Here is a 27,438-nt window from a genome sequence, read left to right as displayed (position 1 = left end):
ACTTTGTGACCGAAGCAAGTCTGGAAAGGCTATTTCTTGGTTTAGGCAGGATTTATACAGATTGATCTCTCGAATCAAAGTACTCTCTTGCAGTACATTGTTTAGGGTTTAGGCTCGTTTCTCACCCACACAATCGAAATTACCAAAATCAGCAGAAACTGTTTTCACTCTCAAACAATTGGCGACTACAGTGGGAGATCAATATCTCGGTTGCAATATCGATTTCCAATTTCCAGTTTCACCTTTCAATTGCAACTTCAACATGGTAGAACTCAGATCCGGGTCAGCAACAAGCCCTGAGATCACCAACACGGAACCCGTCCCTGGTACTGACACTCCTTCTTGTGACATCAATATGTCACCTACTAATCCTAGCAACACAGAAAGCGCTCCTCCAGGTGTTACACCACCAATCACCAGAGCCAGAGCTGCTGCCGCCCTTAATATTTCTACGCAGCCTGCTAATCCCAACAGCACGGAAAGAACTCCTTCAGGTGTTACACCACCAGTCACCAGGGCCAGAGCTGCTGCTACCGCCTTTAATGTTTCGTCGAGTATGGTGCCTCCAGTTACTCCGCCATCAGGACGAGAAACCGGAGGATCCAGAGGAAGTCGACCCCATGTCACCATCACTGATTTGATGGAAAGACATGAGGTTCTTGCTAGAGCCCAGGCGGACATGGTTTCGACTCCTAAAGAGTTACTTGTATTTCTCAAGACCCTAACGGAGCGGCTACCACGGGAGTCGCGACATCCAGAGTCGATGAGGAACGCCTCCAATACCCCTGGCACCAGCACCTCAACAGGGCACACCTTTGCAGATGAAGAAACTCGCGCCAGAACCCCATTGGAGAGAAATCAACCGTCCAATTTTTTCACGCGAGAAGATTTAGAGCAACTTCTTCGGAATCGAATCAAAAGTGATGATATAGACATGCATCGTCAACAAGCAATACACCGCCGGTCCCTCCTCTGTGAGCGTAGTAGACGAAGAAGGAAAAAGGAAGGCCCCCGCGGCAGACCAACAGCCTAAGCGCGCGGCATCAGCACGACGGGCGGCTCCGCCACGGAGGGCCGCCGCCAAAGCTCCCATGCGTCATCACGAAGCTGAAGAAGATGTCATGGATTTCCCGTTCCCGATCGAGGAGGTGATTGAACTCTTATAGGCATGGATCCAAGATGACGTCATCAGACTACCACCTCTCAGGCGCCCACCGACCGAAGCCGAGATGGCAAACCCCAAATACTGCCGCTACCACAGGTTTGTTCACCATCCGACAAGTGACTGCAACATTCTGAAGCATATCTACAAGGAGAAAGTCGAAGCATGGGAACTTCAGCTTGGAAACGAAGGAGTACATAGAAATCCACTTCCAGTCAGAAATTGCGGGATCTCTGGGGACTCCGTACACGAGACTGTACAATCCATGATGCAGAATATATGCGAAATTCTCTACTTTTCCAAGGCACGGCGTCAAGATATCTTTACAGCCCTCAATCATGTTGTGTCGGGAAAAAACGACTTTTTCCTGTTACGGAAGCCACGCCAGGAGCCCAAGCTCTTTCAAGGAACGATGCTGAAAAGCACAACTGGGGACTGCTGATCACGGCCTATCTAAGAGGCGCTGAGCTCGACAATCGACACGGCCTCTGAATTCAATGTCGTTACCATCAAGACTCTGAGAGCTGCAGAAATTTTGAAGCAAGAGGCTACCCACTCCCCAACCATGGTCAAGAATTCATAAGGAGAAGAAATGAACGCATACGGCTACATTAACCTCGAGATCAAGGTGGGAGACGTTATAACGCATAGCAAATTCCACATTGTCAAAGAACTAGGTTATGACATTATCCTTGGGCGTTCGTGGGTATTTGACAACGAAGCAGAATTGGGAGCATCTCCTCTGCCAGTGTCGACACCCGAAAAAGTTCCAACAAGCCGTCCAACCTGCTGCCGTATCAACAACTTACCAATAGAACTCGATCACCCGGAGAAAGCCTGCTGGCGCTCGCTCATAGATTCCAAACACAAGTAAACTGGTCAAAAAACCTTCTCTACAACCATTCACTTCTTCTCTTAGCCCGTCATGGGGACTTGGTCCGATTATCATTACGGACATTGTTAAGAGATGTGAGTGGGATGTTGGGCCTTTCAAGCGCTTCACCAAGAATTTGGAGGCTGCAACAAAGTTTCAAATTGGAGACATGGTAGTCAAGGAAACCTCATTTCAAGTCAGAAATATAACGGTGAAGATAGCTGTTCGGAATGATTCACCCGAAGAAAATGAAGACGAACCATATCTAGTGGCAGATGTTCTTTTGGGCGGTTACTGCAAACTCATCAACACTGACAAGTTGGAAGGCATAAAAGTTTACTCGCGATGGCTCAAGACCTTCAATACCTAAAGCACAGTGCTACTTCCTCAATATTTGAATTCCCTCCAAGATGAATGCACCGCTTGCATTCTTAATTAGGTTTCCTATTTCTATTTGAAGCATACTTTTCCTTTCAAACGAGTTTTCTGGATCTCAAAAAAAAAAAAAAAAAAAAAAAACAAATAAATCCCGAAACATCGTGAAACCATTACCCATCAAATCACAACCAGAAAAGCCGAAACCCTGCAAAAATACTTTATTCGAAACTTTAAAGGGAAGAATATACAAGGAATCATCAGACGACAGGAAAGGTATGGAATATCAAACAACTTATTTTGATGAAGGTTTTGGATCCTTTCGAAAAAGAGGTTTTATTCAAAGAAGCTAAATAAGCGGGATGTTATTTGGCGAAACCCTAACTTCGCCATGAATACAAAGAAGATAAAAATGAGTCTGTGAAACATCAAAGCGGCTACACGCCAAAGTGAAACGGCAAAAAGGAAAATTGGTCATCGAAAGCAGACGCCTGGATTTCCAACGCCTCTGTCCGAGCCCTTTCAAGCACTTTCCCCAACAATCTTTCAGACAACAAACGTTTCATTCAGAAGCCGCCTCCGTAACAGCAACTCCAACATCCCACCCAGAAACCGCCTCAGCAGCAACAGTTTCCGCCTCCTGTCCAACACCCACTACAGCTTCTCCAAAGTCCCTGATAACAGTTTCGACGTCCACTCCAAAAGCTGCTTCAGTTTTGTCAACCACAGCGGCGTCTTCCTCGGAAAAATTTTCAGCGGGCTTTCGAGGATGTCCGGGTTCATCCGCACTAGAATCAAGGATTATGACACCATCTCGGGCAGGGAAATTAAGCTGGCTCTCCCCTAGAAGTTTCACAGACTCAGTCTTCCGATGTTTCAACCGAGAGGCGAGTCGTTCAGCCCTAGCACTGGGTTGTGAAGAAGTTTCGTTTCCCTGAGGTATCTCAACGCGCTGGGATGCTTCACCATCTCCCCGCTTTTCCTCCATGTCCATCAGAGTCATGAAAGCCCGAGCGTGCATCCGCACTCCACATAAATAGGTGGAAGGCATGTCCTGAATAATTTCGCCAGCTTTACGAAACATAAAATTAATTCTGTCCAATGCCTCCTCATGAGAAGAAAACCAGTTTTTGTCGATCCCAAAGATTCTCTCCGAAGAATCAGAGGTACGGTTGTCACTGGAAGATCCCATTATGTACTACAAAATCAAAAAATGGGATAAGTTTTCGCCCTATCTGCACCAGCAATCTACATGAACAAGAAAACAGAGTGAGGAACCAGGAGAAAGCAAGAGACGATACCTGTAAAGAGGATAGACGTGATTTCAAGACGATATGTACGAACGAAGGATTCAAGATCGCCTCTTATATTCAGCAGAGCGATGAAATCCGAAAAAGGAAAACTTTCTACTAGTCGTGAATTAAGGCGTGATATCAGCTGGAAAATATATTTGTCTATGCGAGTCAATTAGGGTTTGATAAAAAAAAACGTAGAAGTACGTGTTTGGAACACGCTGGCCTGCGTTATCGCTTCTGCTCTACTGCCAGCCCGGAACTTGGAAGCGAAACCGGCAGTATAACATGAGGAGGAGAGCTAACACCTTTCATATGGACGTGATACTTTGGGATATGAATAAGGAAAGGATTTCCTATCTGATCCACGCATGGTAAGAGGCAATCGGGCCTGAAAGCAACGCCAACAGTCCGCGCGACGCAAATCCAACAACCCACGCCATACCAAGCCAGTGCCGTCCCAAGCCAGCGCTCATCCCAAGCCGATCCAACGCTAACGGCTTCATTCCAAGCCGACCAACGCCAGCGGCTCCGTTTTAAGCCACACCATGCCAACGGCTTGCCAAGCCAAGCAGCAACGCCAACAACTCCGTGTTCCCCAGCCTAGCCAAGCTGACACCAACTGTTTGCATCCCGGACAGCAACCACCACTACCACTCTGCGGCCTAGCTAGCAGCACCACGAGCAGAATCACGAATTATCCTTACCTCTCGAAAAGGTTAGAGGGATATTCCTGACCATCTTTTCATGACTTGCCATTTCGATTTTGTCCTTGTCTGGCACCATCTTATGTTTACCTTGCAACAATTTCCCTGTTCTGAGCTAAGAAAGGGACTTAATGTTGATGGTGGTTTTTAGCTTGGGGTTAAAATCGTAAAACCTTAGTCAGACAGTGACGTCACACTTGAGTAATAATGTCGCCACTAGCACATTTATTAAACCATTCAACATGTCTGCTTAAAATTACCGGGGTACCTATTTTTTATGTAAACGCCATGTTCCATGGCAGAGCCCTCGGTACTAACTGGCATCATCTCTACACATGCCATCCGCGCATGCTAGCCAAACGTGCCAATCACGCGTGCCACATATTTTAAACTAGGGTTTCGACAAGCTAAACCCTAATACCCATATCTTCGCGCCAAAGGTATGCCAACCATGCCAGCCGCACCACCGTGCCATTGGAAAGCCATGCCAGCCACATCTCCGCGCCAAAGGCATGCCAACCATGCCAGCCGCACCACCGTGCCAATGACATGCTATGTCAGCCACATCTCCGCGCCAAAGGCATGCCAACCATGCCAGCCGCACCACTGTGCCAATGGCATGCCATGCCAACCACATCTCCGCGCCAAAGGCATCCCAACCATGCCAGCCGCACCACCGTGCCAATGGCATGGCATGCCATGCCAGCCACAACTCCGCGCCAAAGGCATGCCAACCATGCCAGCCGCACCCCCGTGCCAATGGCATGCCATGCCAGCCACATCTTCGTGCCAAAGGCAAGCCAACCATGCCAGCCGCACCACTGTGCCAATGGCATGCCATGCCAGCCACATCCCCGCGCCAAAGGCATACCAAACATGCCAGCCGCACCATAGTGACAATGGCATGCCATGTCAGCCACACCTCCGCACCAAATCCATGTTTCCATGCATCTGGCTACCAAACGAAGGGTTGCAACAATCAACGGCCACCCTTCCTTCTGAGATGCAAATCTCAGCCGTCCAAGTTCGCCACCAAACGCGTGGCAACTTTTGGCCCAATGCCAAGCCCTAATTTTGGTCGCGCCTAAACTATGCAAAAACCCTAATTTTGGCCGCACCTAAAACTATGCCAAAATCTTAGCTTGGTCGTGCCCAAACCATGCCAAAGCCATGCCGGCCATGTCTCCATGCCGCTGGCTGCCAAACAAAGGGTTGCAACAATCAACGGCTACCCTACCTTCTGAGATGCAAATCTCAGCCGTACAAGTTCGCCACCAAGCGCGTGTTAACTTTTGGCCCAATGCCAAGCCCTAATTTTGGCCGCGCCTAAACTATGCCAAAACCCTAAATTTTGGTCGCTCCTAAAATTATGCCAAAATCATAGCTTGTCCGCGCCTAAACCATGCCAAAGCTATGTCGGACATGTCTCCATGTCGCTGGATGCCAAACGAAGGGTTGCAACAATCAACGACCACCTTTACTTCTGAGAAATAAATCTCAGCCGTCCAAGTTAGCCACCAAACGCGTGGAAACTTTCGACATAATGCCAAGCCCTAATTTTGGCCGCGCCTAAACTATGCCAAAACCCTAATTTTGGCCGCGCCTATAACTATGCCAAAATCCTAGCTTGGCCGCACCTAAAACATGCCAAAGCCATACCGGCCATGCAACCATGTCGTTGGCTGCCAAACGGAAGGTCGCAACAATCAACGGGTATCCTTCCTCCTGAGATGCAGATCTTAGCCGTACAAACTTGCCACCAAACGACTTGTGGCAATCTCTTGGCTATGGTGCCAACTCTTGGCTACGGTGCCAAAACCCTAATTTGTCCATGGTGCCAAAGCCATGCCGGCCATTCCTCCATGCTGCTGGCTGCCAAACAGAAGGTTACAACAATCAACGGCTATCCTTCTCCTTGAGATGCAGATCTCAGCCGTACAAACTTGCCACCAAACGACTTGTGGCAACCTTTGGTTGCACTGCCAACTCTTTGGCCACGTCACACACTTATCCATGCCAATTCTTTGGTCACGACACCAAACCCTAATTAGCCACGCCAAGAGCATGCACAAGCCATGCCAGCACCGTGGCCACGCCACTGGCTACCAACCGAAGGTAACCACAATCAACGGCTAACCTTCCTCTCAAGATGCAAAATCTCGGCCGTCGAAGGTCACTACCGAACCGGCAAGCCTCTCAATCTTAACTTGCCAAACAATAGCAACACGCTACACGTTTTCCATGAAAACACTCGAGATATCAAAACATGTCATAAAATGGGGGATGCTCATCAGGGTATTGGACTGGCGGTTTATAGCGTGTGGCGTATACTACACCCGTTACAAGAAAGTGTCATAAGAGTTAGGCGGTTAGTAAATACAAGGAGTAATGGTGAAACGTTTCCTTCATTATGGAAAATCAATTCCAGGCGTTACCCTTTACCGCTTTCTTCCATTTACTCAACCGTTTCCACTTCTTACGATACCAGGGTACGTTTCTTGTGACTTGTATAAATAGGTCTCACCTATTTCCACCAAACAAGTTTTTGGTCAGGGAGAATACAACACTCAGAAATCACTTGTTAGCTTTCCCATATGTTAGCTTTCCACTTTATGATACAAGTCGTCAAACAACTACTCTTCCAGAATCAACTATTCTGGTCTCAACACTCTCTTCCCTTCCCTCCCTAAGACCAACCCTTCTCCTTCACTTTGTGACCGAAGCAAGTCTGGAACGGCCATTTCTTGGTTTAGGCCGGATTGGTACAGATTGATCTCTCGAATCAAAGTACTCCCTTGCAGTACATTGTTTATGGTTTAGACTCGTTTCTCACCCACACACTCGAAATTACCAAAATCAGCAGAAACTGTTTTTACCCTCAAACAGTTTACAAATTGGTTATAGGCGTAGGGATACTGAGGAAACTAGGTAATTAGGGGTATTTTAATTGGTTTCAACTACACGAACTTGGTAGTGTCTTTGTATAGCGGCTTAATTTTGAGAGTATTCAAAACTGGACTAGGTCCCGGGGTTTTTCTGCATTTGTGGTTTCCTCGCTAGAAAAAAATCTTATTATGTCTTTACTTTTACTTTCCGCAGTTAAATGTAAATACATTGTATGTTATTCCCAAACACATGGGTTGATCCATATAGTTTAAGGTTCTGTTTCGAACTAGAAACTATATACCAAGTGTATACCTTGTGGTTGCTATCTTCTTGAAAATTTCTATCTAAAGTAGATCACTCAAGGTATTGGATATAGGTTGATATCGAAAAGATTACGGTGTACTTGGTACCCTCGTCATTTCAACTTGTGATTGACCTTATTGATCCAATTATCTAAAAGTTGGATATTACTTTGATTATCTCTATGTTTGACACCAATATTGCTGGAAAAAATTTGTAAATTTAGGATCTCACCGAGCAAGGTAAATAAACTTAAAGCCGATAAACTGAGATGGCTTCCGACTAATTCAAGGGGATTTACTGTGAAATCTATGTATGCAAAACTGACTGAGAACATAATCAATTCCGATAATCTAAACATGACTGATTAATTATGGAAAGACTTATGGAATCTAGATGTCTCCCAAAGAATCAAAATCCTCACTTAGAAATGTTTACAGAATGCGGTTTCTACAAACTTTAAACTGGCTAAGATACTTAAAGATGTCTCCCCAAAATGTACCTTTGGATGTGACGAAGATGAGACTTTAAAACATCTCTTCTTTCATTGCAATTTTTCCAAATCTGTCTAGGGTTTAGCACCTAATCCAGTCCAATTTTATTTTAATAATGATGTCACCTTTCTAGACATATATAAAACTCGGACAGCAAAACCTAACAGCTTTATAAGCATAGAAACCATTCTGACTAAAATATGGTTCTTATGGAAGGAAAGATGCAATAGAGCTTTCCAAGATAAACATAGATCAGCAAATTAGTTAGCTTTAGACATTCAGAGACATATTCAATCCTGGCAGAATGATTTAAGAGTAGAGCACAAAAATCGACAAAGAAAAATCTTCCCCATAACCATAATGAAGTCTGAAAGTTTCCTGAAAACCAACAATATCAAATAAATGTGGATGCAACTTGGATTTATCCTAATAAACCCGTAAGATTTGCTTTTATCCCTAGAGATGAAGCAGGTGAATTTGAACTGGGTAGAGCAGGACCAACTAGAGCAGCATCTCCGGAAAAAGCAGAGGCAATATGGATGATTTAGGCAGCGCGATCGGCAAGAGAGCTACAACTCACCAATTTCAGTATATAAGGAGACTGCAGAAATATTTTTTTTCATACATAGCGTAGCAGACCTTCTAGCAAAGGAAACTAAACATTTCATTTATATGGAATCTCTTTCCACCCTCTTGCATTAACAATGCTCTTGCAGTAGATAAATCTAATGCGAGGAAGACACTCAATCCTACTACATTCGATGGCTCTTCTTCCTTTGTAAAAGTAAAAGAAAAAAAAAATTGATCAAGGAACTCTAAAATTCAATACAATATATTAACTGCCCTTAAGAAGGGGTCGCTAACACATGAAATGTTACATTAGATAAGAAAATTTTAATTACATTCCGCTTTGTTTTGGTACACAACTTTCCTCCAGTAGGAAACTAACAATAAAATCTTCATAAGAACGAGGCAAATAGTTCGGAAAAATTGGCAGAGGAAAGGACTCAATGTCATTGCTTGATGAGGAAAGGACTAGAAGTATTTATCTTCATCTCTCATAAATGCTTTAGGACTATCATCAAAACCTGTACCAGGGGCAAGCTCATTTAGGTCCAGAAATCGCCTTTTCCCAACACCGTCAATTTCTAGAACTGCAGCGTGTGTTTCCTGAAATGCCGGAGTAGGATCTTTATAGTCCTGAACTGGTTGTTGTTGCTGTTGATCAATGTTCATTTCGTCGAAAGCTTCAACCGGTTGATCAACTTTTGTTTCTTGTTCATCCTTGTTTTCACCTTCTTGGGAATGCTGAATTCCGTTTGAGTATTCCTCACTATTACTGGCATCTGAGTGCACCTCTGGTATTGACTTTTCCAGTTTTGCAGAATCAGCTTCAGATTCAGACATTTCAATTTGCCGATAATTTATTCGATTCCTGGTGGACCTTCTGCTCCTCCTCAGCCCCGACTGCAGCTCATCAACAGATCGCAGTTTCCTGGTTCTGTTCCTGCTGCTATTGCGATTCTGTGACTTTCTAGGCCTATTTGGCTCCTCTGAATCAGTACTGCTTGGAGATTCTTCCTCTTCCTCTTCTTCCTCGTCATCCACATTTTCTTCATCCCAATGATACTCCTCATCTCCTTCAGAGCTACTGGAAACCTTTCTCTGTTTGCGACTCCTCAGATATTCTTCATCATAAATTGCTTCTCCAACAATATCATCATCACTGTCGAAGTCTTCGTTATCTGAAACAGCTTCAACAAACTCTCTAGCTGAATATCTCTGAGGTCTCTGCCTTCGCCGGTTCCTAGAATACCATGTGTGTCAAATAAAAAGCAAGTACACAGTATAATGATTTGGAACCAAAATAACTGGTTAAGCATGGACAATACCCCCGGTCTAGAGGTCCAGATTGGTTGTCTTCATCATTTTCATCATAATCTGTTGAAATTGGAGACGTCTCATCATAGGAGGCATGCCGAGGGGTACTGGAGGGACCATTCGATCTACCGTTGGTAGATGGCTCAGGCTTTGCAACTGATTCTTTTTTGACGACGGGTTCTGGAGAGGGTTGTTTTCGCCTAAAACCAGTAGACCATTTGAACTTCAGATCACAGGAATATTTGGGGTCTTGTGAAAAAATACATTTGATGCTAGAAGATAATGCAATATTCATGGAAAAGAAAATCAACAAAATGATTCTAAGAGATGAAATGCATACTTGGTTACTTTTATAGCCTCATTGATGGACCGATCAAAATCATCTGTGGAGTTGTTCGAAGGAATCACATCAGTCAAGGGTTCAAAACTGCAAAGGGACTCAAAATAATAGACACTGGATTTAATTTAATTTTCCGTTCTTACCAAAAGTATATGTCACTGGTTTTCGGTCACGAAGGGCGCGTCCTGGGCCAAGGCCATCTGCACCCACACAGTTGTCAAGAAGGATAGCCTCTCTCTGCTGCTTTTTCAGCAATCTCTCTTTCCTCTGCACATATTTCATAAACATAAATAAATAACTGCAGAAGTATACCTCAAAGTAATACAAGGAAAACATATTTTTTTTAGGGCAAAGGCGAGCAAAAAGATAACAGCCATCCCCCTGAATGAGGACAAAGAGCAGTTATGGAACAGATTGTATGAAACATGAACTGTACCCAATTTCAGGGGGGGAACAAAAACGATCTGGTGAAAGAACACTCCAATACCTTGTGAATCTTCTCAATCTCTGGAAGCATGTCATTTTTTAACTTCTTTCCTACAGCAATCTCTGTTCTGTTTTTACTAGAGAAAAGCTTCTCCTGCAAGAAAGTAGACACGCTTGAATAAACAAAAGGAAAAGATGCATAAAAGAGTAAGAATGGAACATCATTTATCCTCAGAAATTTTAAGAATAATAACTATATTGAGCCGAATTCATCGTCAAACTTTGCTTATGTGATGCTTTTCCTGCAATTAATCGCAAAGATAGATTCAATACACTGATATAACAGATGAGTAAAAGAGGACAAGTTGCTAGGCTGGTTTAAAGCCTTAAATACTTCTACAATCTCTTCAATCCCAGAATTAGGTAGTGGAAACAATTCCGAATTGTTCTCAGGTACGGGCTATGTTTAGCCCTTTTGAAGTCATAGGACGCTGCACAAGCCCAACGCAAGTTCCGTCATTCAACCTCTCCTATTCTGTCTCCTGGCTACATTCACATTAAGCTTTTGATATCATTTCCACTAAGTACTACCTTACATACCACATCCATGTACATGTCCTCACCAATGACATCATTGTGAAACCAATCCTTTTTAGTTTTCTTTTTTTTGTAGGTTGGCTTCATAAAGGACCCAAATCCCTAACATTGCAAGTCCTTATGATACCTCCATCAAACCAAAACCAATCGATTACAACCCTTCAATAATCAATCAGAACTAAAATTCTTATATCCAAGGCGGATTCTCTTATAAAGGAAACAACAGCTTTCCTTAATATCTGCCTCTTACTGACTCGAAGCACAATCTTAAACTGAACAATGCTCGGCATACTATTAACAAGCTCTACAACAAAATATTCAAATCCGGAAATTAGAAACAAACAAACCTTAAAGAATACTCACAGAAACATCTACGAATTCATCAAAATTGGTGGCAACTGTTTCCCATTGGCAATGCACAGTGGGAATTGACTGAAACCGCCCTTTTGTTGCCTTGACTTTCTTTACCTCAATTTTTCTAACTTCCCTGTATAATCGGTGACCTATTACAGGATCATCCTCATACCTGCATGAAATACAGATTGAGGTAATCGGTATGCAGATGATGCTACTCTAAAAATAGAACAATTTTTTTTAATTTACTGAGCAGTATAATCACAGAAAGGTATGCACTACTCCTAAGAGAATGTTCTAGTTTAGGTCTCGAATTTAACAACAGAACCAGTGTTTATCAAATTCGAAGCTTAATATTTACCAATATGAAGTTCCTCGTGAATCACCACCTATACGCTCTTTACGAAATACTGAAAGGTGTATGCCACGTTTCACACTATCATCAATATAGTTTCTGATATCTTCTTGCTGCAAAAGCAGGAGACACGAGTCAATACCATCTGGTCATGCCTCCGAAGTTTATAATACTTTTATATATAAAAGGACCCAGCCTAAAAGACTGCGTTTAAGAAGGAGAAACTATGTCATGCACCTAGTCAATCATAAGGCACACAAACAGTACATTCATTTTATATATAGGCAAACAGTACATTCATTTTATGTTAGTGTAGTCGTAGACACTGATAAGTTATCAAAACATGTATAGTTGCACATTCATATATGTTCAGAATGTTTTGATCTTTTAAGACATAGATTGTCACGTGTAAAGTAACATATTAAGCTCGAGCACAGAGTGAATGAAAGGTAATAACTAGGAGTTATTTGTGTACTTCCTGATGGATCTGAATACTTGAGGCTGACCACAGTATGTTATCAAAGCAAATGCGTATAAATCGTCAAAGACAGACACCATAGAGCAGAAACAAGTCCCAACAAGAATTATCAGTTGTAAAAACAACAAAAACTTTTCACCTTACATCTGGCAAACAAAAAGCTAGCACGTATTTTTTATCTTGATTGATGCAAAAGACATGTTTCAAAGTGAACCAATTAAGTAAGATAAAAACAAGCACCAACACATAACCTAAGCCATTAGTTTAATAAATAATAATACCTCAACACGTATATCACATAGCGCTTTCAGAATCACTACTCGAGTTGCAGGATCAAGCATCTTATATGCTTCGATTTCCGCCCTTGAGAAATAAAAGTTATAAAATATCAATAGAGAGGTATATATAACAGAATACAACAAAAGGGCATCGTGTTCAGGGTACATCCTAGCCATATCTGACACAGAACCCATAGCCAGTGCATCAAGTCTTGTCACCTCAACAAGTTTACCATGGAACTTATGCAGGTCCCATATGACACGTATATCAAAATGTCTATGGCTACTCACCCTTGTGATGCAACAATTGGTAATTCCCCATCTGCAACCTGCAGCACGATAACCTCATGTTAGCTCAAGAATGACTTAGAAAGTAGCCTTAACTACGTACCAATAGATTGTAATATGAACAGTTCAAGTGGTGCTAGGACGCATACCCAATGCCACCAGTCCCTTAACTTTCTGCATAATGCCGTAACCCAAGTGGCACGCCCCATGGCCATCCGAGTAACAGGAGGGATTGCCTATAAATCATGAACAATTAATGTGCACTTTAGGTATAGTCTCACAGCTTATTCATATAATGATTTTGACACGATGCCCGTAAAAAATGGATAAAAGAATACACTTCACAAGTACCAAACTAAAAAGGAAACCACTAGAAGTTACTTGCCTTAAAAATCATATTATCATCAATCTCTGCTCTAACTAGGACACCTTTCCGAGTATGGAGGTTACTCTAATGGTAATATGTAAAGATAAATATATAGACACAATAGATATCTACTGTCAAGAAAAGATACGTGAGCTACATTGTATCAAGAGCTTGTTGTACATGTTTTAAACGTGTGCCCCAATTTAATTGACAGCACAAAGATGACAATTTTCTTACTCTATTTTCAAGGTAGACTTACACTTCAAAGAAAGTCTCAAACATATAGGAGACACACTTAGCAACAAAGATGAGTGACATGAAGCACATGTACGTTAAACACATAGCTTATCTCCTATACGCTACTCAATTAAAGATGAGTGACATGAAGCACATGTACGTTAAACACATAGCTTATCTCCTATATGCTACTCAATTAAGTCGCATTCAGTTCCACACTGCAAAGATTAAGAACCCAAAACAAACACATCGACTTGAAATTTTTCACACACTACTGCATGGTAATTAACTTCAAAGTCACAGAAAACAGAATATGATCATCAAAATCCCCATTTTCTAAACCGGCATAAACCTCTAAACTTGAAAAGCATCAAAGTACTAACCTTTAGCAACGGTATGTGAATATCATCCAAAGCACTACTAGACATAATGAGTGCAGTTTCAAGCTCTTCCGCAGTAATCTCAATAGTAATGTTCAGTAGCGGCCTAAACACCTGCACACAAACCAAACAAATTAGCACCCAAACCCACAAAAAAAAAAACCTCAAAAATCCACTCCTATAATAAAAAAAAAGAAAAGAAAAAATGAGCTTAAAACCTGAAGGTTTTACTACTTACATGTAGAAAGTTAAGAAGAGAAGCTAATTCCCACATAGAGCGAAGATTCCATCTAGGTATTTGTGAAGGTGATGGTGAATTAACTAATGGGGTAATAATTTTACTACATTCTCTTTGCTCCTGTTGTTGTTCAATTCTTTCTTTCTTTGCTTGAGCAATAGCTTTTTTATCTACTGCTGGTGTTGCAGTTGGATATAGTCTTGATGCTGAACGTGCTGTACATGCTCTTTGTAATCTCTCTTTCCTTACACTGTAATGGCTATTGCTGCTGTGATTGTTGTTCTTTTCATTGGGAGTGTTAATTTGTTTCTCATCGTCATCTTCTTCTTCTAAAGATCTTTGTTGTGGCTGAGGAGAGATCGGAGTTTCAACTGCGGTTTCGGCTTCTTCTTCCATATCTTATGGAAAGATCAAACCTTTATCAATGTTTTCAAAATAGGGTTTCAGGGTTTGCATTCAAAACCAATTTGGGGGTATAAAAGACGACATTTTTATTGCATAAAACCCTAAAACAAGAAAACCCCGACCAAGATTAGGTCAAGCTTTTTTCTATTGAGTGTGTAATATGAGAAATCAATGAGAAGAAGAAGAAGACGGAGAGGAAGAAGGAGAGAATGAGGAAGGAATTTTGGGGGTAATGAAGAAGTGAAGTTTATTCATTTAACCAGGGTTAGTTTATATAGTTAATTATGTTTACAACCGTCGATTATCATGGTTTCTAAAAACAAATCATGATCTAACGGTTGATATCGCGTAATAAAGAGTGTAACTATTTTAAGGGTTTTTTGATGTACGGTATTTGGTTGATTGATTGAATTGAGGCCGTTGGTTTTGTCGGATTCATAGAAGAAGTTAATGGTTTATGATAAGTCAAGGGATTTAACGGTTTGGATTATTAAGTAATCAAAGCCTGATCTCTTTTTTAATTAATATTAATTGCGTAATTCAGTCTAATTTCCTTTATAGCTTCAGGTGATTAGAATTCAAAACAGACTCTAATTTAAACATCATGAAAGCACCAAGCTTTAAAAGGAAAAAGATTCATAATCGCTAGGAATTGAATGCCACAAATAACAGGTGAGTCTTGCAGACACTTGATCACTCCAGAAGGTTAATCAATGGAACAAAATGTTTTCCGAAGAACGCGACATTACGCCATATAAAATGGGGAATAATTAGGAATGTTCATCAAGTTGGTGGTTCAGTGACTCCCGAGTTCCCACATACGTGATCTCAGAAAATAAACGAGTTGCCTCGGATAGACTTGGCAGGGAAAGGTCCCTTGTTTGGGGAAAACCCTAAATGAATAGTAAACAAAGACAATTTACCTTAAGAGTCTACTATTCATTTGTAGCTTTTGCATTGAAAGAAGGGGCATTGTACCTCACTAGAGTAGAGTAGAGTAGAGTAGAGTACTAGTTATTATCAAGACAGTCAAGTTTGTATTCATTGTGTTTGGTTTAGCTCTGCAAAGAGCTCTGAACTTTCGTATATCAATCATGGAGGACTAATATAAGATCAAGAAAAATGTTTCTAGTCCCTCCCAACCACAATCTTAATTCCCCACCATCTTTGTGGTACTTAAAAGCCTCACATTGTTAGGGCAGATTCTAATCCAGATATCAGCGAGAATTATTTTGTTCTATATGTATTAATCCAGTTCAAACTTTTAACATTTGGAGGATATGGGCCTATTTCGTAGAGTTACGGGTTCGAAGCTTTGCCCAAACCCAGTGCATCTTTTACGTCACAGAATCTCCACAATCTCCACTCTTGAAGTGCTTTGTGTTGCCGGTAACTGCCGTCCGACGGTTAAAAAATGTATGCAATATCCACAAGCCTTCTACTGCTTTAACTAAACTTGAAAATCTGTATGGACGTAGTCTTACACTCTTCTTATTTATACACCATAAATTATACAAACATGATGAATCAGACAGAATCAAACCAAAAACAAGAAAAGAAGCTCGTCAACTTCGCTTACATGTGTGGTTACTAAAAATCTTACAAGATAAAGTCAAGGAAAACCAAAAATGAAACTAAGAATAAGAACATAATCTCATTTTTCATGGTGTTCAATAACATGCTAGCAGACGAAGGGGAAGACGGGGCAGGACTGGGTGGATTAGTTATACGCGTAGTGTTTTCTTTGGAGCATGAGTAATTGCAACGACTAGGTCGAACTACTCTATGTACACCAGTATTTGTTAACACATAGATGTCTTTATTGTTGTCTTCACCAAATGAGTATATGTAACCCAAACTAGGGAGAGAAGTTTTTGGGAGTGAGGCACATGGGATCGGCGAATCACTTGCACAACTGAAAGGAATTTTGGAAGTTGTAAAGTTCCCACTGTTTATAGGGTATTCTTGTGCTGCCCATAGAGCAGTTGCATATAAATCTCCATATAAATACCTGCAAAATTGCATTCATAACAAAAGTTGTTTCAAAATTTGATCTAGAGTAATGATGCATAGAAAGAATGTAACTGGCCATGGTATGAACAAGCTGCCAATTGGTGAAATAAACGGAGACGAACTTACCTTCCATTCATACACGGATCAGTCATGGATCGATAGAAATAACCGCCTATGATTGATGCAGATCCTTCATTCTCATTTACCTCAGAATGACTATATCCCATTACAGGATATATAAGGTTTAAATCACTCATGGACACATTTTTCGTAGCAGATTGTATAAGTTCATTAGGTCCATAGCCTTCATACATTCGCCATCCATAGTTTCCACCTTTAGAGATCAAATCAACTTCTTCATATGTCTCCTACAAGAAGATTCAGATACTATTAAGTGCCAAGCACATTTCTATACAAACTGATGAGTCAAAGAATTGAAGAAGCAAGAATATGTAAATAAACACCTGTCCAACATCAGCGCAAAGGAAGTAAGAAGGTCGCTCTGAGTCAAAACTACAACGCCAAGGATTTCTTACTCCTAGAGCCCAAATTTCAGGCTGCAAGTCTTTATCATCAGCAAATGGATTGTCCTTTGGGACAGAATAGTTTCCCCATAAACCAAGGTCATTGATTTCAGTTGCACCTGCACAAGGATGACATAGATGAAAATGGAATTTACTTCGCATGAAAAATTGCAATGGAAACAAATGATCATTTAAGAAAGTAATTTGCTTAAAAGTGCCAACTGTAACGCAAATCTCACTTGGTATATTGTTCACGTCGAGCCTCATAATCTTTCCAAGCAATGATTTCTTGTTCTGGGAAAAGTTGTAAGGATCATTTTTGCTTCCTCCATCTCCCATCATATAGTATAAATACCCATCCTCTGGTCCAAAAAGAATTTGCCCTGCATGATGTCCTGTAAATGGAAGACCCATCGTAAAAGTCCGTCTCACTTTCGATGGGTTAGCAGTCTTTGCCTGAACATTATTCAGAATGCAATTAGAACCAAGTCAGAATCTTTTGGTGACAAATAATTAAAATGCTATATGGTAAGTATGAAGCAGTATTTACCAATGAAGCCTTTGATCCAGTACTATTAGCAGAATATTCTGCAATAACAGTATGGTACCGACATGGTTGAGCCCCATCTTCGTCAGGACTGAGTTTCGAAGGATCACAATTTGCATCTGAGTTACATGAACACCTTCCAGAACATCTTGATGATTTGACTTTATCACAGTTATACGAAAGAAAAAAACGACCATTTCTAACAAAATCTGGATGAAATGCCATTCCCATTACCCCAAAAACAGTATCGAAATGTACTTCATCGGTTGCATCTAAGAATGGACTAGATTCATCGAGTTCCATTGTTCCTCCAGAGTCCACTTCAGGAAGAGTTGCCAACCATACTTTCCCTTCTTGGTTAGAAAAGAAGGCGCGGTTAGACCCATCGGGATGAGCAACCATATTCAGGTATGATCCGTTCCCGATTTTCTCCAGGCATAAACCTTTTGGTGGTTTTGGAGTTTCAGTATCATTATTTAATGAAACTGGTGCACCATCAAAACATATGGATTCATTACCAGTAGACCCCTGTGGTGCACCAAATGAGTTGCAGAAATCGGATTTTGACTGCCAAAAATCTGTCAGCTTGGAAGAAGTGGAATTCACTGGAGCACCAGCTTTACCTTGTAATGCCGGGGCGAAAGGTGAATTCAACACAGATACATCACTACATGTATCCCAAACATTTGAACAAAAACTAGTTACTTGACTCTTAGACGCAGATGATGCAGCAGTAGAGTTGCATAGAACAGGAATAGTCTGAATTCCAGATTCAATTTTAAATAGTTCTCCAGAGAACTGATCACAACTCTGCAAATAGATATCCCAAAACTTAGCGAGTGAACCCATCACAAAAGGCAAAACATGATATATATACAGATAAACCAAAGTGCAGTTCATAAAAATACTTAGTACTAGTGACCAGCTTGGGGACAATATTGGTGGGCATATCACATGGGTTGAGTCATGTGACTCGTGACAAAAAGACCTCAAGGAAACTGAATCAGGTTGATTCTGGACAATTCATGAAGTTGCAATTTAGTAGTTTACATGAAAGTTTCTAGTTAAGCAAACAAATCATACCGAGCAAAGGATGGATTTGAATAAAGAAGCACATGCAGGATCAGAAATGCTCATAGATTTGAATTGTTTCTCCAACTTTGAGTCGTCTGCAGAGTTGCAACATACTTTTCCATCATAACCACAAAACTCCAAAGAAGTGTTTGTGGTAAAAGGTGCTCCTATTTCAGTAACACACAAAGTCTATATTAGAATTCAGAAAAAGATGGATGCAATTAGAGTTGCGAAAAGGTACTTCAACTTGTAAAAGTACTTTGACCCAAACAGAACCAAATAGATGATGTTTGACATAACTAAGAATTGAGAGACAGTGGTAGCGAGAGATGCTTACTTGCGTCGGTGCACAAAGGGTATGAGGAAGAAGGATTAGGAAGCACAAACAATTGAGAGATAAGAAGCAGAACGGCAACCCAGTAACTACCCATCTCTGCAAAGATACAGAAGAAGAACAACAACAGTCTCTTCTTCCTTTACACCTTCTTCAACATTGACTAATGAGAATTAAAGATGTCAAAAAAATTCTTCAAAAAGTATTGATTGCATACTGTAATACTGAACAACCAGAAAAGCTGAATGGATTTTTTAAACTGTCAGCCTATTTACACCTCTCATTCTCATTCTCTCTCTCTCTCTCTCTAGCTCAAAATTCTTCTATTGTTGGTCTCTCACATGTTGAAACATTCATTGATAATTTGAGATACTTAGTGGAGTAGATAGGGAACAAATGAATCAAAAAAGCATATCTTTGTCAAAATATATTCTAAAACTTATGTTAAAGTGTTAATCATCTTCTATTAGGCTGCCAAAACAGTTGACTACAGCTTTTTCCTCTCACTATTTTTCAATCTAGCCATTAAAGTGGTTATGATAAAGATTGGCAAAGATATACTGAGCTTGTGAAACCAAGTTGAATGATGGTTTAAATCTCAAGTTTACAGTAACTTAATACCTACCCGCATTAAATGGCTATTCATTTACTTTTTTTTTTTCTTTTTTTTGGTTGGAAAGATTGGCACCTACAGCCGAAAGAGCTTTAATAGACACTTTGTAGGAGTCTGTCTCTTTCCCAGTGAGTCAAAAGACAGTTGGGGTGATGCAAGTTCCTCTAGAAGAAAACAGAATAGATTATTGCTCAAAATCCTATCCAAAACTGGATTTTCAACATGAAACAGGTTCAGCCCATCTCCTTACTGGTCATGGAATAACTACTTCATTGATTGAGCACCCATTCCTTCCTGTTTTTGTTGATATGACTTGAACTGTTGCTTTATTTTAACTTATACTACCAATTCATGGAAGCAATGTTTATCTGAGATTGAGATTCAAATTTAAGTCAACTATAAAATTAGAAAAACTATAATTACAATTTAACAGTACAATCCAAGATTTCAAGGTTTACATAGATTTGATAAAAACGGAATCTAACTCCACCGTTGAAAAAAAAAAAAAACAAGCGCTAAGATTCTAACCTGTAACAATAACAGGGTGAAAAATTTTCCCTTGAAGAACTTGTTTGCCAGACTACAATTTCTCAACTATCAAGTGCACCGAGGGCTTTCATGTCCTCCAAAAAGGCCATATAAGAGTCGTCAACACTTTGTGGCTTTGGTGCATTTGAGGGCTTCACAGTCTCCGGCTTCTTGATGGCTGCTACAAGTGCTGCTGCTGGTCGTGGTGTTGCGGTTGTTTGTGCTAATTGTGGGACCTTAGGTTTTGTTTTCTGGACAGCCGTCTCTCTTCTCACTCGTACAGATGCAGGAACCTAGAATTTGAACAAGACAACGTTAGAATTCAAAGGAAGCTGAAACAAATTGCAGACAGAAGACATAAACAATACCAGTAAAACGCCATCAAGGTAGATTTAGGGGTCTCAACAATAACATTCCATTTGTATTGCTTTACTATCACAAACAAGTTTGAACTGCAAATAGATTAACTGGTTCTGGATCAGTTTGGTGCTGGTGTGTTCTTGTTCCGATTCCCTACCATTTCCACTTTTAAGTTTTATCCACATGCAAAAGAAAAAGGATAATTGCTGGAACATCTCTATTAACATAGGCAACTTGAGGTTCTCATTAGATACTGACCTACAAATAACTAGATTAGCCATTTTTAGTAAATACCACAATTTCACACCCTTAGGTCCAAAGATAAGAGACTCGGATCCAAAGATATGAGAGACGGGGAATGTGTTTTAGTTTCTGTTTACAGGCAGAAAGCATATAGCAGAGAGAAATAAACTCACCATAGCTGTAAGTTCAGGAGTATGCTGTGCCAGCTGCCTCTTCACAACTGTAGATGCTGCCGACTTAACATAAGATGGCTTCTGGGGTGCTGAAGATCTAAAAGCATTGTAAGTGTCTTCCTGCTGGAAGCTAGGAGGAGGGCCAGGTGGAAGTGGTGGTCTCATCATTGGTGGTGGTCCAGGTGGAGGACCAAAGGGTGGTCTTGGCATTGGTGGCAGAACCATGCCAGGAAGTCCAGGACGAGGAGGAAGTCCTGGGACAGATAATGGTGGTCCTGGAGGAGGTGGGGGTGGAGGCAAACGAGCAATGCCTGGGGGTAGTACATCCGGCTGTATGGTATGGACTAAGGAAGGCCTTGGCACTTGCTGATTTGGAGTTGGTGGTGGAGGTGGTGGAAGCATGTTAATGACATCCTTGGTCCCTGTAAAACTATTGGCATCAGACTTAGGTGGCAATCCGGGAGGTGGGGGTGGTGGAGGAAGCATAACCAGCACCTGCAGAGAGAAAGAGAGAGAGAGAGATGTTACTGCAGAATGTTGTTGGTATTTGAACAAGTGTTAAATCACCAAACAGGTTAAAAAAAAAAGAGAGAGAGAGAGAGAAGAAGAAAAGAAAAAAAAAAGAATCTTACACGCTCAGACTCTTTAACATTTGAGCCATCTGATGGCGCAGATTGACCCATCTCACTTGCATTTGTACCAGGTGGAGGTGGCTGAGTAGAGCGGGGTGGCGGTGGAGGTGGAGGAAGTGAAGTGGGAACAGAACCTTGTTCTTTGGGTGGTGGTGGACCAGGAGGAGGTGGAGGTAGTGATGGTGGGGGCAATGCACTACCTAAGTTAGCAGCAGCAGGCTGAGGTGGCATTGGAGGTGGAGGAGGTAGAGGCAATGTAGAGACATCCCCGAGGCCTAATTCACTAGAGTCTGGCAAGGGTGGTGGTGGAGCAGGGGGAGGGGGGCCACCAAATTCCACTTCCTCTGACTCTGCATTTGAAGATGATGCTCCGCCACGAGAGGAAGCTGCAGACAAGGGAATCCTGGGTCCTGTATTAGAAGAGCAAAGAAGAGAAATAAAGTAATTGATGACAGTAAACATCCATAGAAAGAATAAACATAACAAGTTAAAGTAAGGAACACCGCGAGCAGAGCGAGAGAAGTAAGTGGGCTGTGGTCATCTAAAAATTTGCACCTATTTGTATCTAATATAAACATAAGAAGTTAATATCACATAAGAACTCAATTGACCTATTGATGATTTGTACATGGGAGGCTTTCCAGGAGGAGGTGCTCCAGTAGGGTTCAGTGTAGGATGATAATATACAGAATCCTGCAAGAGGAAAACCATTAGAATAAAAGGTTGGGCAGCAAATAGGGTTAGAAGTCATCTCGAAGGATGGGAAAAGTACCTCTGGCCTTGGATGTTTCGCTCTCTCTTCTTCTTCAGCAGTTCGTCTCCGAGGGGGCCCTAAGTGGCTGTTGAAAATAACAAAAGCATATGCAATTAAGGATGGAACTAGAGTAAGAACATAAATAAGGACTCACTAGTTAGTGCATACATGATGCACAAACAAAGAGGACTTATTCACCTGAACATAACTGACGTCTCACCCTTGTCCTTCGCTTTCTCTTCAAACTCCTGTTTAAAGGAAGAAACTGCAGTTATAATGGTATCATTGTTCTAGGAATAACTAAAGTAGTCAAGAACATACATAATAAAGTGTAAACAATAACATGCGGAAGAATTGATAGAGTGACTTAGTATCAAATATTACAGAATGAAAACAAAATCTAGATAGTCTATGCAATATTTATTCCGTTTGACTGCCTGCTCCTCAAACTTCCAAATGCGAATATGGTTGCTCAAACTTCGTAAACTATACAGCCTTTATTACTACTATAGCAGTAGAACAGATACATCCTTAGGGATCCACATTATAATTCATCAAAAATTTCTAGCATAAATTGAACAACTGACAGAGTTGGATACTGGAAGATTGAAAAAAGAAATGGGTCAGAGGGCATGTGCCTAGAATTGACACCCATCAAGACTCCAGAGTGAGTGTGTGTGCTTGTAAAACTATGAATATCTAGTTAGAAAAAGATAATGTTAGAACAAGCTTACAAAGAAGCAAACGCCGTCGTATAGATCACTTTAGGAATGTCGCATTACAACGTTTGCCAGTTATATATTACGTTCATGAATTGAAGAGACTCGGACTCCTTCTTCAAACACAATCATTAACAGAAAAATCGTCAAGTGTCGAAAAACAACAATCACCAATAGGTGTAAGGAAGAATTTCACTGCACCTTGTAACTACCCAAAAGTTACCATACAAACGGATAACTCTAATAATAAACACAATAGTTAGTTGACAGCAGCAATGCAACTGGAAACGATTTTAACTTTATTGTCACTAGAAATTCCTTTGTACTTTATTTCCACTACTACACATACATAATTTATTAAAATTGAGCAGTATATAGCTTAGTCTTTCACGCTTGAAAATCAACAGAATTCACTTAGTTTGCTAACTGCTTCATTTAATCTCTAAATTTGTACAGTATGTTTGTGTCCGGGTTTTAACTTAGAACACCAACTGATGCATTGTTCCGCTTTTGGAGACAGGGTTCAGTGTGTCCGATGAATAAGTTGTAAAATATCCGTGTTACAACTGGGAACATCAACTTAGGGGGGAAGGGAAAGATGTGAGAAGTTAAACAAAAAAGACCATACACAGATGTAAAAGAAAAACCATGTACCTTCCTTTTCTTAATAACAAGGTTAAGAGTGTCCTCAAGATGTCTCTTTTTGTGTTTCCTTGCCTTATCCAGAGCACCGTCCGCCTCTGCACCAGTTAACAGTCACTAGTAAAATTTCACATCAAAATTGGTCCAACAGTGGGAGATTTAGTGACCAAAACATGTTACCAAACAAAAAAGAGGTAAACAACGTGGATTTATGGATCTAATGTGCAGTTGTAGGTGGAACACCTAAAAAGTCAAACTCAAACTAATGACTATAACTAATTTTAGTCACATCCCTGGGGCGTAACTAAACAATAAAATAGGGTTATTCTTAATCTTTACATTATCAGAGATTCAGAAGTCAGGTTGGGACTTCCTGAGAAATAGGGATCTCATGGGAGAGGTCTAATAGTTGCAATGAGTGCAAGGGAGAAATTGACGAATCCCTCTATCAGTAAATGATATCTATTCCATCACAACCTAATGATATGAGCTCAATTCTAGTCTACCCTAACATTGAGATTTATCAAACCACCAAACGAATAACTGGATTAAATATTCTCCTCTTTACAACTTATAATTGGCGGACATGGGAGGCCCTCTTGTGGTGATTAAAAGTGATTCCTGTTGGTTACAAAATTGTGTCCCCTAAGGCCCCAAGCAAGAAAAGAAAGTAACTACAACTGGACTCCTGCGCAATTTTTGAATTTGAATCCCTATCTAAGGACATAGGGTTCAAGCTAAGCAGGAATTTATTAGCTAGTACATAAATTATAGTAATAGCACAATCACGGTAGCAATTCTTACAATTTCAACAAAAACCTTTCAGTTGACAATGCAGTTCAATTAGCAAACGTAAACAACTCAATTTTCAATAACATGACAAACCATAAAAGTAAGAAAAAGGACTTACTCATCATTTCCAACTTATCAATCTGTTCTTTAAGAGTATCAGGATCTTTTTTCAAAATCCCAACTTCTCTCACCTTCTTTCTTTCTTTCTTGTTCTGTCAAACAAAAAGAAAATTATCACTTCGTCAACCTATAGAAAATTGACTGCACAATTGTATCCCCAATTTCAAAAAAAAAAAACACAAACCCTAAAAGTCAATAATGGAAGGTTTTTTAAATTACCCTTTTTAATTCTTTCCTTCGTATTTCTTTTCGATATGCATCTGTTGGATTCATCGTTTTCCCTCCTTTCGTTGTCTTCATCTTCTTCCCTCTGTAGACTTACGGACTTCTTATGAGATTTTCTGATGTTTTCGTTTGTTAACGGAGAAAACTGAAAAAAATAAATATACTGATTTATCTCTCTCACTTCGTATAAGTTTCATACGGGAGATAATTTCACGCGCTCACGCGCTATTCGGTGTTGGACGGGAAAACCGATTTTCTTTGGGTCGTCCCCGAAGCTCCCCTTGGTTGGACGCCTTGTCTTAAGCCGGCTTCGCCACTTTCGCACCCACTATGGGTATGGCAAAGTGGCTAACAGGCAAACATGATGTATTAATTGGTAAATTTCCACTTAACCCGTTGAGGTGGAGTTTCTATCTAACGGTAGAGATTCTACTATTCGGGAGTTGGCCCAAATCTATATTACCGACGACGTAGTGGTGGTCGTTTAGTGTAATCTACATCTCTTAGTTATTATTCATCCAGTCCAGCACGTACAAATTAATCATATAGAAATATTCAATCTTTCATACAATTCAACTCACACTTTCTCTATAATTTTCATTAGAAATGTTGGTCTTATTCGTGTTTAAATATCAGTTGCTTCATTCGGGAAGAAGATGTTGGTTTTATTCGTGTTTGAATATCAGTTGCAAGTGATGTATGTATGAATCTTATTGACAATTTCAATTTATGGGACAATGTGTTTCAATGGTTTGCGGCGTTAGTCAGTATTGAAAATTCAAGAACTAGGAAAACCTTGAGCTTAGCTATCATCAAGGATCATGTAACAAACTGAATTGTCCACCAAATAACGAGTGAGTATCTTACTAACTTTTTAGTAAATAATTTTGAATGACTGAGTTTTAATAAATAAAATTCATTTTATCTCTATGTTCAAAAAATACTGGCTTGTATCAATTTATATGAAGTCAACAATAGACAATTTAATTATGATGCAATCTTATGAACTCTTTAAGATTCATGTGTCTGGATTCAATGTTGATTAGGTGCTACGTAAGGAAGCGTAAAAAAAGGTATGGATTTGAACATTAATTTCATTAATAAAAAGAAAACAATCACGCCAAATGCTTGAAAGTAAATTACATTTATAAACTACTGATTTCCCTTACCACTAAAATTCCATCCAACCAGGTTTTCGATTAAGAGTGTTGTTCAACATGACAGAGAGAACTCACCGTATAAAGTCTGGGATGGTGGTTAAGTAAAATCAAGAGAATGGTCTTCAAAACCTTGAAAAGTAACCCGAAGGGATTATTCGTGCGGAGTGGAACACGATAAAAATATTGAAATGGGTGAGCTTGAGATGGGTGAAATGTTGATGCGGTTGGGGAAATTGGGGTATAAAGAGCACATTCCCGATCTACTTCAATATTGAAGCCACCACCAGGATTTTGTAGCTCAGTTGCTTCACTGTCAATCCATCACCAATAGTTTCTAGCTGAGATGCTTCAATGTCAAAGCCTCTTATATCACCTGTTGGTATTTGAGTCTCTTGCACAATATTTGGGGAACAAAGATGACTTCCACGACTTCCCGCATTTATATGAATTCCAGGAGTAAAAACCAGAAGGAGAACCTCTACCTCCACCACCACCATAAGAAGGATTTTTACCACCATTACCACCACCATCAAAGGTAGAAACAGTATCACCACCAAAAGAAGAACATGCACCACCATGACCGCCACCACGAGGGGAAGAAACTGGAGTACATAGGTTAAACATCATGTTATGCCTTATTTGGTTCATCTTATCAAGTGAAGTGTCTGTAATCTGTCTACATAATATTCAAACTCTTTCAACTTTTTATGATACGGCTCATGTACATCATGTACCCCCTAGCAAGAATTAGTCCGATCGAGATCTTGAAAAGTAATTGAACCATAATAGTGTCTCCGCACATCCAAAGAAAACTATGTATAGCTGACAATGAAGTTCTTTGAATACTATGATACGAAAAACCAGCGGGTGTTGGTGGTGGAGGTTGGGAAGGAAGATAATGACCAGCAAGTGAAATCCTACCTAAAGCTGGCAAATCCATCCCACTCAAAAAATTTGGTTGAAAAACAATATTACACTTGAAAATCTTGTTAACCAATCAAGGTACTCGGATTCATCTCTAAGCGCATGGATAACTTGTTCAACCTCTTCCCAAGGTTTTTCATTCTTTATCAAATCTAACCAATAATTATGAGAAATCTCTCCACTTGGATCGGGTTTGATGGCTATTACTTTTCTGCCTTGTAGTTGAAGAAGGTGTATTTCTCAAGTAAGACCGAATAACATAATCCTTTTTAGGCTTATATCCATCATCCTCTGGCTTCCATACTATGGTACTCATTAATGTTCAACACGCCATGATAACATTTTTA

The 27,438-nt window shown here is 40.4% G+C and overlaps 3 protein-coding genes across 4 annotated transcripts; all 3 read right to left on the bottom strand.

The window, feature by feature from the left end:
• Nucleotides 1–8,865: 8,865 nt before the first annotated feature.
• On the bottom strand, nucleotides 8,866–14,942 carry LOC113276061 (DDT domain-containing protein DDR4-like). The gene is made up of 12 exons (XM_026525655.1): nucleotides 14,310–14,942; nucleotides 14,075–14,185; nucleotides 13,237–13,323; nucleotides 13,091–13,128; nucleotides 12,803–12,884; nucleotides 12,050–12,156; nucleotides 11,698–11,860; nucleotides 10,799–10,891; nucleotides 10,455–10,578; nucleotides 10,312–10,354; nucleotides 9,983–10,171; nucleotides 8,866–9,897 (listed from the first exon to the last, which is right to left on the bottom strand). Exons 1-12 carry the CDS (start codon nucleotides 14,703–14,705, stop codon nucleotides 9,126–9,128), a joined length of 2,205 nt encoding a protein of 734 aa, XP_026381440.1. The 5' UTR covers nucleotides 14,706–14,942; the 3' UTR covers nucleotides 8,866–9,125.
• A 1,211-nt stretch (nucleotides 14,943–16,153) lies between these two features.
• LOC113276060 (HIPL1 protein-like) lies at nucleotides 16,154–19,303 on the bottom strand. The gene is made up of 7 exons (XM_026525654.1): nucleotides 19,210–19,303; nucleotides 18,882–19,039; nucleotides 17,802–18,608; nucleotides 17,491–17,707; nucleotides 17,192–17,370; nucleotides 16,854–17,095; nucleotides 16,154–16,725 (listed from the first exon to the last, which is right to left on the bottom strand). The coding sequence occupies exons 1-7, from the start codon at nucleotides 19,301–19,303 to the stop codon at nucleotides 16,314–16,316; spliced, it is 2,109 nt and encodes a 702-aa protein (XP_026381439.1). The 3' UTR covers nucleotides 16,154–16,313.
• An 890-nt stretch (nucleotides 19,304–20,193) lies between these two features.
• Nucleotides 20,194–25,171, bottom strand: LOC113276059 (basic proline-rich protein-like). Of its 2 annotated transcripts, XM_026525652.1 has the most exons (9): nucleotides 25,002–25,171; nucleotides 24,781–24,874; nucleotides 23,883–23,968; nucleotides 22,708–22,757; nucleotides 22,528–22,594; nucleotides 22,367–22,448; nucleotides 21,756–22,165; nucleotides 21,124–21,618; nucleotides 20,194–20,640 (listed from the first exon to the last, which is right to left on the bottom strand). In XM_026525652.1, exons 1-9 carry the CDS (start codon nucleotides 25,080–25,082, stop codon nucleotides 20,410–20,412), a joined length of 1,596 nt encoding a protein of 531 aa, XP_026381437.1. In that variant the 5' UTR covers nucleotides 25,083–25,171; the 3' UTR covers nucleotides 20,194–20,409. The 2 variants fall into 2 exon arrangements, with proteins under 2 accessions (XP_026381437.1, XP_026381438.1); XM_026525653.1 differs by lacking the exons at nucleotides 23,883–23,968; nucleotides 24,781–24,874; nucleotides 25,002–25,171 and adding an exon at nucleotides 23,244–23,820.
• Between the last annotated feature and the right edge of the window lie 2,267 nt (nucleotides 25,172–27,438).

The sequence above is a fragment of the Papaver somniferum genome, chromosome 4 (genome assembly GCF_003573695.1).
Source record: "Papaver somniferum cultivar HN1 chromosome 4, ASM357369v1, whole genome shotgun sequence".
NCBI classification, from domain to species: Eukaryota; Viridiplantae; Streptophyta; class Magnoliopsida; order Ranunculales; family Papaveraceae; genus Papaver; species Papaver somniferum.
Note: the sequence above shows the minus strand (reverse complement) of the source record. Positions and strands in the feature narration are given on the sequence as shown.